Source organism: Corvus hawaiiensis, chromosome 2, assembly GCF_020740725.1.
Source record: "Corvus hawaiiensis isolate bCorHaw1 chromosome 2, bCorHaw1.pri.cur, whole genome shotgun sequence".
NCBI classification, from domain to species: Eukaryota; Metazoa; Chordata; class Aves; order Passeriformes; family Corvidae; genus Corvus; species Corvus hawaiiensis.
Window position 1 is genome coordinate 114,404,167 of NC_063214.1, and position 12,367 is coordinate 114,416,533.

Here is a 12,367-nt window from a genome sequence, read left to right on the forward strand (position 1 = left end):
TTTGATTTTGCAATTTTAGGGCATAACATTTAAAGCAGATTTTGTGATCATGTATATGCATTTCATTGAAAGAGAGACACTAACAGAGATACACATTCCCTCTCCCTCACACAGAGTATATGCTCCTTTTGGGGTACTTCTTACTTCCTTGCTAAGAAAATGTGCAAGACTTTATAAAAGTTTGACTCCCTGCATGACATTTAAAAGCATATGCTTAGAAACACTCTGAAGAGAAAAATAAACCCATCAGGAGAATGAAGCAAATCTGTTTGCAAGCTGTTTAAACAAGGTAGAAAATGTCCTTACTTTTCTGTTATGTATCAGTTGCTTTTAGGCTAATGTAACATTCAAAAAAATCAGTGTTTAATAAATAAATTACTAATATCTTAAAACATATGTGCAAGAAGATATAGCACTGTAATATGGTTTCTTTTCATTTTCTTTTATTCTTTCTGATGTACTAGTTCCTTGTCTACTCTCAATATTTGACAGAGCATTCAGTATGATCTTTCCCCAGATATTCAGTCTTCTTGTTTGAATCTGCCCCCACTCTTCTGAATAAAAAATCTCAGAAAAATTTCTCTGTAAATTAACTCACTAGAATTCTTTAGTGGCTCTACAATCAAAAGTACATAAACCAAACTGTAGTGCAGGTCTCAGGAAATATTTTACTGGTTTTATCTCTTAAAGAATCTTTATTCCTTCTGTCACAGCTTAAGATCCTTCCCTATAATTTTTGTGGAGTTTTTTGTTTTATTTTAAAGTTCTCTAAAATTTGACCAATAATTCTTTGAAGGAGATAATATTGCACCCATCTTCTCTCCCTCTGGTCTTACTTCTCATGTGTCAAGGATTTCATATACAAAATAAACATGATAAAACTATATATGATATACTGCCTATGCTTACCACATTTTTTTAACTCTATGTAAGCTTTTTCTACTATTTTATTCCTCAGCATCTCTCCTTTTTTGTCTTCAGAAATAGTGTATTTTTACCCTAGATTAAATAACTACTTTTTCACTTTCATTGTGTTAACATTATTAAATATTAGACTAACAATTGTCTGAAGAGAAACATCAGAATTAAGCCCATCAAACTAATAATTAACTTGAAGTAAATAATTTTCCTTTATAATATCTATTTACATTCAGTATTTACATGCATTTCTGCATTTCAGGACTGTAAATTTTAACAGTATTGATCCGAAATCTTATTTTTTAAAATCCTGAATCTTAGTTTAGTTACCAGTAGTAGAGTGAACTTACAATTGGAATTTCCTGAGTCACCATCTGGTAAGCTGGAGTTAGAAATTCAAGCTCTGCATCAGCCTGTTCTGCATTCACCACACATTCAATCTCATAGACACGAATATCACAGGAGGACTTCAGAAGAATCTGACAGCGGTAGCAGCCAGCATAGTTAGGAGTGAATTTTATAGGAAACTCAACTGTATCACTTCCACCTAAAAAAAGGCCCAAAAAAATTGTGATGTTGTAAAAATTTCAGAAACATTGAATTCACAAGCAGAACCTGAAGAGGTGTCCAATAAACTGTAGGAGAGTCTTCCCAGCAGTATGTGCAAAAATTTCAAAGAAACAATGGAGTTTTAGGAGTGTTACCATATAAGTTAGTTCCCTAAAAAATGGTATATTGAAGCATGTAAAAAATATTTTATATTTATTTTAGTAGTGCACAGAGACATGTATTTTAAAAGAGCTCTTAAATGTAGTAGAAGAGTTTAACATGTATGAATTTCTGTAAATATTTTTAAAACTATACAAGCTACTACACTTTTTTCAACAGCTACCATTAGAAATCAGTGATATTACAGTATATTTGGCTGAGTATCCCCAATAATTACTGAAATTCTGCTAAATGTAGTAGTTCTCATGACAACTCTTTAGACTTTTTTCTATGCTGAAATTTGGACTGAAAGTCTGAGTTGCCAAAATTGACAGGGGTGTCCAGAGTGAAACAAATTCATGCAAAGTCCCATTTTCCCAATCCACAGCACAGAGGAAAAACTCCCCACAGTAATCTCTGGAGCAAGGAAGAAGCAATAGAAAAGCTGTCCATCTTTCCACAGAGCCAGGTCTAACCAATCTGCTGCAAAGACTTCCTCCTCTGTTCTTCTTACAGAAAAGAACACTCTTCCACAGTATTTTAAGCCCCTCAGTAGCCCTTGCAGGACACATTCCAAAGGAAAAAGGAAGGTATGTGGGGAACTCCAGTGATGGCCATAAAGAGTTCCCCACTTCCAAGGTTCTCTAAGACACCTGCAGCTGTAAAACACTTCACTGTTGTTTTATATGAAACAAAGACTGATTCTCTTCACTGTTTTCCAGCATTAGAAACCAATGCCTAAAGCTGGAAAAAGATAGCAAGGAAAGTCAGAGACAACATACTGATACAGCAGAATCTTACAGATAAAACTCCAAACAATGCAATTCCCTCTGAGGGGGAACACCTGACAAAGTCTTGTGGAATTCTCCCTTTTCACCTTCATTTGGCTTATTTTCTGATGGTATGCATGACAACTGAATTCAAACTATTCTTATAGCTTTAGTGACAACAACTGAATTTTGCAATCAGTCTTCATTTGCAATGCTGTTCATTCTCTTCCACCCAGTGGTGCTCCCCATGCATTCAGGTCTCATCTCTCTGAAAATGAACACCCAACTGAAGTTTTCTTCTGGCCTTATGTCATCACTACTTCAGGTTTTCCACAAAAAAAGCTCAAGTTCAAGAGACAAATCACACAGAGTGACATTATTCATCTTTCAATATTACTAGACTATCAGAAAGAATATAAATTGCACCTCAGGTTCAACCCTCTCTGAAATAATTAATTTGTTCTCTTTTAAAGACAAGATTAATGGCCTGGTAATGTTTTAATTATTACTATTTTGTCCTATTTTAGCATTGAATTATTATCCCCATGGGCTATCTTCCATAGAAGTGACCTGAGTTTGTCAGTTATGCAAGGACTGAAACTCTTTTGCATTCTTCAGTTCATTAGTACAGTCCCTGTTCACAAGAATTATTTTAAGATGTTGAAACAAAATATTCAATTCAAATGTAAAGTGCCCATTTTAAATACCTGCATTTCAAGTTAATGTTTAAACATGTATTTGAAGAAAGATAGTACAGTGTTCTGAAAGATCTAAAATATTTCTGCAGAAGTTTTCCTTTCTTGCACTAAATGGAGATTTTAATTACTAATAACTAGGGTAATTTTGCCCCGAGTTGGACCCATATTTGAAATGCACACTTTCAAACAGAAATGCCTCCCACAGTAAAATTTTAAAAGAAAAACCATGAAAAGTACATTCCATAATTATAATATGTAGTTTGGCATTACTTTGGTAAAAAAACATTTGTTTCTGTCTTGGGGTGACTTTATGATGTGTATCCCATATTGCTGCCCTATGCCCAGAAATTAATTTTTGTGCTTTTTTATGCCTTTTTTTTTCCTGAACCTGGTGGGGGAGGGGTGGTGACCTGCCTTCTCTCAGAGGATATATTTCTAAATTTGGCCAAACCAGCACAGCTTCTTATACATTTAAAAAATACATTTTAGAATAAATCAGTTGAAAATTTAAGTATTATACTCAATTACAATGAATAAAAAGGAAAGCACGCAAATTCATTATGTTTATTCAACATGATAGGTGTCTTTTGCAGTAATACATGGTTTTTCCAAATCGAAATAACTACAGAAATCCCTTGTCTTTGAATTACAGGCGAAGATTGACTTTTTTTCCCTGCAAAATGTTTTTCATGCTAATTTTAAATATCATAAAGTAAACTGGGCTTACAAGTGTCTCAGCCTAGCATGTTTTCTTCTCTCAGTCTCATAAGACATTTAACAAAGGTTAATCTAGGGATATATTCAAGGGTTTAATGAACATAATCCAGGGGGTCACACCTGGCTTACCTAACAATTTCTGAGACAAAAGTGTTAACAGTAAGCCATGGACATCATTTATTTAATTCCCATGTAGCAGGAAGCAGAGCCTGCATCCATCAGAAAGAATGAGGCTGCAAGCACTTCTTCAACAGTGAAAAGTCAGGCAGAGCAATATAGGGCTTTGCTACAGTTTCCATCCCTACACAAGATTTTTATTGTTTGACAGGGAACCATTCTACGTGAAATAAGATGACAGTTTTATTTTCTAGATTTATATCTGACAAATGCCTACAGGAAACATTCACTCGATCATAGTGGGTTTTGCTGTGAGACAGTTGTCAAAATAGGGGTATTTGCAAAAACTAAAGTTCTGGTGTGCAATGTTACTAGGCATTCTTGGAAAACTAAATTACAGCACATAGGCACTGGTCATGCCCTCTGGCAACTGCCTGACATCTTGTGCCATTTACTTATTGCAAAACACAATCTGATCACCGCCTGGAACTAACAAAGTTCATGTCTTCTGAGTCTTAAAAATCTTATAAATCATCATTTTAGATCTGCCTGAATTCAAAGTAAGTCCTCTAACTGCATTAGCCAAAAAACAGTACCTTTCAAAGAAAAGTAGTGACAGCTGTTTTGACATTAAAATGTAAGAAAAAAACATATTCTGTAAGGTAGTAATAATGGTCCTTAGTAATCACTGTTTAGCCTTATTACAAATTGTGGGTAGATGAAATGAGTAAAAATAGAAATGCTACTCTTCCACACAATCTGTTGGCATAATTTCTGAAGGTAGGAAAGCATGGGCCTTCAGCAGTTAGCCAACTAATTGCACATTATAGTAGCTTCTGTTCAGCAATGGTGATTCTATGTATTCAGAAGTTCAAAGCTAAATTTCTCACTGAACTTATCTCAGCCTCTGACACTATGCATGGGTCACAACAACTCGTTAAATCAACCTGAAGACTGAATTTGCTAGTATGGACTCCTAGAAGGTTAAATAAGCAATCATGATGAAGAGCCCAGACTCTTCTGCTTATATGTCAGGTTTTCAAACTGGTTCAGGGGAATTAGAGCTCATCACTCAACTCTGTAGTCTTGAAAAAGCAGCTACTCTTTTCTATCCCTTATTGAGTGCTGATAAGTTTTGAAATTTTTGCTATCACTGTGTATGTTCATTTGATGATTTTCTTTCACTTTGTCTTAATAAAATAGATTTCTAGAAGAGTTTCTAAAAAACCTACTGACTGGTTATTCATTCCTTTTTACATTTAAATACAGTATACCATTACACATCTAAACAAACAGTTAAATACACTTAATCAGAGAATGAAGATCTACTGGGAAAAAAGAATGAAAGCAAATTTTCTTCAACTGATCTAAAAATGAAAATGGGAGAACCTTTTTTCAATGTCTTGTTATGAATACTCAGCAGCCCTGTTTGTGTATCATTCAGAAGCCAGTGAGGAGCTGTGTGGCACTACAATAAATTATTTTTAGGAGGTTGGTTGTTTAATAATCATTGTCCCTAATATTTATGAAAAATACTCATAGGCGCTTTAGAAACAAGTAGTCACTACACCAATGGGCAATGCTGCCAAGTAAAAAGTTTATTTAATACAGCTTTAAAAAACATGACACAAAGGTGTTTTCTTAAGCCATTTGATGAATAGCCCCTGCTGAAAGGGATTACCCAAATTATGAGGAATTACACTGATAAAATAGAGTAATAATCCAAAGAGTCTTGATCTAAAACCACAAGAAAGTCAGAGATGAGGTCGCTCTAAAACATACACTCAAAATTTACAAAAAAAATTTAAAACTGATTCTTTGTGACTGGAAGAGTAAACAAAATTTCCTACGAACAAGGAAGAGAGCTCAGAACTATTACGAAGACTGTGCTGAATGCTTAAGGAAAATTACATGGAGAGAGAATCAAAACCAAGTCTTTGATATTACTTACTGCAAAATAGTAAGTTAATGCAAAATTAGTAACAAAGGCTTACAGTGATATAATAAGAGCTAGACAGAGGCTTCTGTGGTGTAGTTCCTTTCTTTTTACAATCTAGATTTCTCTGAGGAAAGAAATTTTCATTTTTAACAAAAGAGAAAAAAGTAAACCAGTAGTTGCTTCAACAGAAGGCACAAAGTCAAAACAATCTGAATAAATTAACTGTAGGAACAATTATTGAGAAAGAAGAAAAAAATCTAATAATTCCTGATAGTTCTGTAGAAAAAGGTTTTTCATCATTCACTGGAGAGGAAAGGAAAAAGAAAGAAAAACATGAGAACTCTTCTTGGATATTCTTTGCAAGTATAACAATAGGGAGACAACATTGCCAAATCCTGTAAGAAGAGGCAACAGAATTCTAATATTAGCATTTGATATTGAATCTAAACTAGATAGCAAAATGGAACAACACTTTTTCATTTAAAATGAATTGTGAGCTTTTATTTATTTATGGACAATTTTTATGTGAAATAGTACAACCTAGCCATCCAAAAAAAATGGTTTTAGTTTTATATTCACACGTAGGTTTTCCATGTTTATTTTTATAAAATAGGAGAAAACCTAAACCATATGGCATGACAAAAAGCATTCCCCATGTATGCTTGCCTTAGAAAAGTTCAATAATGGATGTGATAATAAAATACAGTAAGTGCTTATGGACACACTTGCTTAAGTGCATATCCATTTGAAAATTAAAATCTACCATTACCATATAGAACTGCACAAATCTATCATTACTGATGGAATATATTTGTGTATTCATCATTTCATGACCAGAGATGTTGGGATTTCGTTATTATTTAAAGGTATAAAATAAGGTATTGATGTGCTGGTACTGATATGTGCTGCTGTAATGTTTAGAACAGCATTTGCTATCAATCAGTTACTCCCATATATTTTCTTTCCTTTAGAAAACTTCTAGTCCAAGGGTACTGCTATCAGGTTTCCTGCTAATAGTACAAGTGGTGATCTAAAGTCATTTCAAGACAGGAGATTGCAAACAAAATAAAAACAGTCTGAAAAAAAGAAAACCAAAAAAACAGGAAGCCCTTCTTATAAAGTACCGGGATGCTTCAGTATCGATGAACTGTCACAGGCAGCTCTGTGAGGTGCTCTGTCTCAGGAACTTTTATCTTTCCATTACTCAAAGTAATTGTCAGTGTCATGTTACAATATATAAAGCCATAGCCTATTCCAGAAAATTCCAGGATTTCCTAATTCTGGGATAAATCCTTATTTAATACCAAAACACATATTACTGGATGTTTCTCTTAGCATTAGAATTTCACCAAATAATTCTTATATTAACCTCTAACCTGACAATTGGAGCAAAACTGTGTGTCTTAGAAAAGCTTCCACTTTCTTTTTCAAAAGACTGAGTGGTAGAAAGATTTTTATTCCTCTTGAGTTTGTTGGTATTTAATAAGTCTCTCATTCACATAATTTCACAGGTATCATAAATTGTTTTATTAGAAATCTCTGTCTTAGGTAGAAAGTGCTGTGCTTTCTGCATAGAGCGCTTAACACTCTTTACAGTCAGACATATTTTCCTTTTTTAAATAATTACAGGTAACCTGAAAGGAACCTCTTTCCCTCAGGGATCACGGAGACATCAAGGTATTCAGTTTTCAAGACCTCGAAAAGTACTGTAGAACTTGTCTGAACCCTTCCTCATTTGCAACCTTCTGTCTAAAGTGCAGAACAAGAACTGGATGTGCTTTTCCAGTATTATGTTCTCCTTCATAATACAATAATAGCACTTTTCAACACCTGCACTGTATTTTTTCAGTTATGCATTCAAGGATCCTGGTTTGTCAAAATTTTACAGCAAATCCTTTGATGAAAGAACAAGGGGGCTGATGTCAGAAAAACAGAGAGTGGGAAGTAAGGCTGACAGCTTTAGTTCACACTGTGAGATAGGTACTCTGCTGCTTTGCAGATTTCTCAAACATTTTGGGAGACATCACTGCAAAACAAAGCCCTTCCTCCCCTTTCTACCTATGTTATTGCATCTTTCATACATAACATTATTTAGCATAAAATCCATGCTGTTCAAATAAACCCAACTGCCTAGGAATTTGTTCTGTTTAGTTAAAACTTGGTTAAAGCTGATCTTTCATTAATTGCTGAAAAGACAAATAGCACTAACTTTTGTACTGGTTTTCACCTACTCCAAAATCCACAGCCATTTCCTTGTTTCCTGGCCATAGTTTGTGCTGCTGTAAAGGACCAGCATATATACAGCAGAAAAAATGCTTATAAAATCTATTCAACAGAGATAATATAATAGCTCTGACTTACCAAACATGGTTTTTACCTGCAGGAAGAGAATGCTCATTTGTACAGATACAGTTTGTAAAATACGAGTGCATGGCAGGAAATCTTAAATAATTGTAGGGATTATTGACATATATATGCATTCCAAAGTCAGTGACTCTGGCAAGTACAATTACAACTCAAGTTACAACTCTGAGTCATAAAACCACTCTATTCAAAGTTTCTTGTGTTTTTGCCTTTAGAAGGAACTTGTTAATTTGGTGAAGCATGGAGCTGGTTTTGGATGCTACTTCTCTGTTGCTAAAATCTGGAACCATTATTTTAATTCCACTTAACATTTTATCCCTTTCATTCTTTCATAACACACCTCAAAGCAAAAGGAGACATATTTCAATGTTGCAACATTTTTCAATTATGCCTTACATGACTTTCCAAATGTTCAATCTACCATTCTCTGGTTTGTAAAGCATTGCAGCTTTACTGTCAATTGCCTTTCTCCTGAGCTATATGTGACGATTGAATTATTTCCCAGGCTATTTCTGATGATACAGGGAAACTAAAGCTCTTCAAGATCCTATTTGAGACAAAGATGAACAACCACCATGGTGTGTGACACGATCTCCTTCCACACCAACTGGTTTAGCACGCAGATGCTGTTCCACATGTACTATTACATTTGGTTGCACTAAAATTCATAGTTTATAACTATGTAACAGTTCCAACTAACTTCTTTTACAAAATCTGTGCCATTTCTAACTCAACCAAGTCTTTGTATAATCTTCCAAATTACTGAAATGCAATTAATATTGTGCAATAACTACTGGTTCCTAAGGACTCCCTATCTGATGACTCTCCAATTATGAATTAACAACATTTGCTAAAGGTTTTCAATCAGGGAAATGTATTATTTTAGATCTATGCAAGTATGCAGTATGGGTTTTGATAAAGATATCACACTTCAAGTAACGCAAACATATTGTACTCTTTTTATCTATTTGATCTGTAATACTGCCAAAAATGTAATAAGGTCATTTAACAAGATCTATTTTACAAGAAAATGTTTTGAGTGGCATTGATTTTTACCTTCTAATTCCCTGTTGGCAGAGTTTTTAAAATATTGTTTGCACACCTCCTGCTACTGCAATCTAAGAAATTCTGATTCAACGATTGATTTTAGTCAGCTTGCTTCCACCTTTGTTTTTCTTCACAAATCTAAGAACTATCAGAGAACCAGCTACTCCCACCCTGAGGGAAGCTACCACTGTGGCTAAAATACTGCTGCTTTCTCAGACAATGATGTCAACATTTTCAGACGAGACCAATGGTTTGCCTCTGTCCACAGGAACACCACCTGGGAACTTCTGTCACAATATTAGCCTTTCTAAGAGCCTGTAAATGCTCCTGTGTTTCCTCATTAGTACAATGAATACACTGAATCAGCTGGCACTGTCTTTCTACTGAACACATCTTTGTTTTCATGCTATCAGCTGGTTAGCTCAGCTTCCCTTTCTGGATGTTCTTTACCTCACCACCTCTCTGAATTCACTACAAAAGCATCATTTTGACATTTCTACTTCCTCATGTAACTATTAACCATCCTATAAAGAAAAAATATATATCAAAAATATTGTGTACACTGCTGTATGATCTAATTTCTGACTTTATATTAATTACTCTCCTCTTTCAAGTACCTGTTTAATATCCTTTGATGAATAAAGAAGCAGCATGAACTAGGAGTAAAATAACTATTCCCTTACTGTACTGTAGGTTATTTACTACATTCCTTACTATAAGGTAGTTTATTCACTACATTTTTGTAGTGAATACAATGCAATTAATATTCTAAATTGTTCAGATATATTCATTCACATTTCAATTTTTTAAATAATTTGAGCAGTTGTTAAGCAACAGTGATCTGCCAACTGGTCAGTTAACAACCTTTGTTATGAGATCGTGGTGGAGATCCTGTTAGGACATCAGATCTGTGTGTGCAGATTTTGTTCTGTTTCTCCCAGCTGTCATTCTCCTCTTCTACAGTGCAATCCAAAGAATCTCCTACAACACTCAACAAAGCCATTGACTTTTTTTTAGTTCACCTCTGCACTAATTATTACAACTACACATACATTATTTTTAACTTAACAACAAAAGAGTTTCAACTAGGACTTAAATATCCTGCCACACGTGAAATGTGTCAGCCTTCTACCAGTGTTACATCTATTCTACAACTTCTACTGACTGCTCATCCTGTAGGCCCCCACCAATCTGGCTTCTAATCCTGCCATAACTATTGCTGCCATCATCCTAAAAACACACCCTAAAGTGTCTTATAACAGTTACATTCTATTTCAATTAAAGTATCTGTAACAAAGACTTCTCAGAAAAAAATCAATTATTTTTCTTTATTCCAGAAAAGAAACAAAAACCACAAGATACACATCAAGCATCAAAACAAACACCATGAAAGCATGTGACTGATTCCAGTGACACTTGGAGAAGTGAACTGCAGAAATATGAAGAAGGATTCTATTGATTAAGAAAAGAACTAATGAAATAAAAGTTGATACGGACTGTGTATAATTCAAGTCTCTACTAAATTTGAATGAAGTTCTCATCTGAGATTCCTTTTCTCCAGGCTAAACACTCCCTCAACAGCTCAAGTTTGTGAGGTTTTTTTAAGAATTGCAACCTAGAGTGCTTTATAGGTTTAAATAAAGCATTTTTAAAAATCAACAAGACTTCAGTATAAAATCTAAGGTACTAGAAAAATTAAAGACAAGAGAGTGACCAAAGATGGCAAGATCACTCTGAAAGCTAATGCACAACTGTTCATTGATGAAGTACATATTAGCTGAAATATCCCTCTGGCAGACTGAGGAAGGCGAAGAAGAGACGTGATATGAGTGGCTCAATTTGAACACAGATCAGTGCTGGATGAGAAGCGGAAGGGAGAAATGGGAAGGGAGGACAAATTCAGGATCTGCCAGATAAACAGGCCAAATTAATTCATCTTTTAGAGCAAGTCTCCTGTGCTTGTGTGCCTTTGAGAAAACCAATAAACCAATGGCAAGTGGAAAGCACTGGCTTGACCTAATATTTAAAACTTGGGGAGTGTCAAGAAAGGCAGAGTGATCAATAGCAGAAAGGAGAGAAAGATCATTTTCTGGATCTACTCAGGAAAATCTTAAAAATAAAGATTATCTTGGCAAAAGAATACAGTCAAATTCATCACCTTTAAGACTATTACCTGTTTTCTGCGATGTAGGGTATTTGGCTGATGAAGCATCCAAATTAACTCTGGCTGAAGCTACCACTGGAATAGAGAATTTTTTAGGAACCTCAAAGAAATTTTTCATATTCACTTCTACACTGTAATCCACGTACTTCAGCTCTGGGGGGTGCTTACGAGGTTTCAGAAGCGCACATCTCTGCAAGTGAAGCAATAACATATAAATCTGAACAATTATATAAAATTTTCAAGTTAAGAAATGCAAAACTATATAGTCCTAATTCTAAAATTGAATTTTCAGTTAAGCAACTTACATAGCAATTTTGAATGATCCTTCCAAATAAAAACTGTCTTGTAAAATATTTTTAGACATGCATCTGAAACATTTGGTTAAGAAAAATGCATTTTTAAATTTACAGTAAAACCACATCCTACCCAGAAAAAAGCTCTGCTAGCCTCTATGCATACATAGGAAAGGCGAGAAAAGGGAAAAATAAAACATAAAAAGAAAAATATTTTGTATCAGTTGTAGAAAGATGCTTCTTTTCATACTTCATAAAGTTTCTGAGTAACAAAAAGCATGAAGAAGCAAAATTATTTTGCTATTTGGCAAGGGATAACTATTAGCTGAGTTAACTGATATTTCAATTTTGACAATGTATTTTAGAAATTAGGGCATTTAGAATCAATTCTAGAGACACATAAGCTCTTCTTCTTGGTAAAAAGCATTGCTAATCAACAGCATGAAATATATTAGGAAAGGATTAGCAAAGTATATTAAGGCAAGCTCAATATAGGCATGTGAACCTGTTAATGAACTTAATTTGACTCCTGTAGGATAAAATCACAAAAATACTGCCATGATTTAATACACTGCTTGCCCGAAAATGCCATTTTCAATCCAATAACACACTATAATTGCAATACTCCAGAG

At 34.4% G+C, this 12,367-nt stretch overlaps 1 protein-coding gene across 1 annotated transcript in view; it reads right to left on the reverse strand.

Annotated features, from left to right (window-relative positions):
* The window catches only part of CFAP47 (cilia and flagella associated protein 47), a 280,168-nt gene that overhangs the window by 149,163 nt on the left and 118,638 nt on the right, over positions 1–12,367 (reverse strand). The window contains exons 45-46 of the mRNA XM_048288836.1: positions 11,452–11,632; positions 1,269–1,465 (exon numbers count right to left, since the gene is read on the reverse strand). Coding sequence (XP_048144793.1) covers positions 1,269–1,465; positions 11,452–11,632 — 378 coding nt within the window. The remainder of the gene's footprint in view (positions 1–1,268; positions 1,466–11,451; positions 11,633–12,367) is intronic.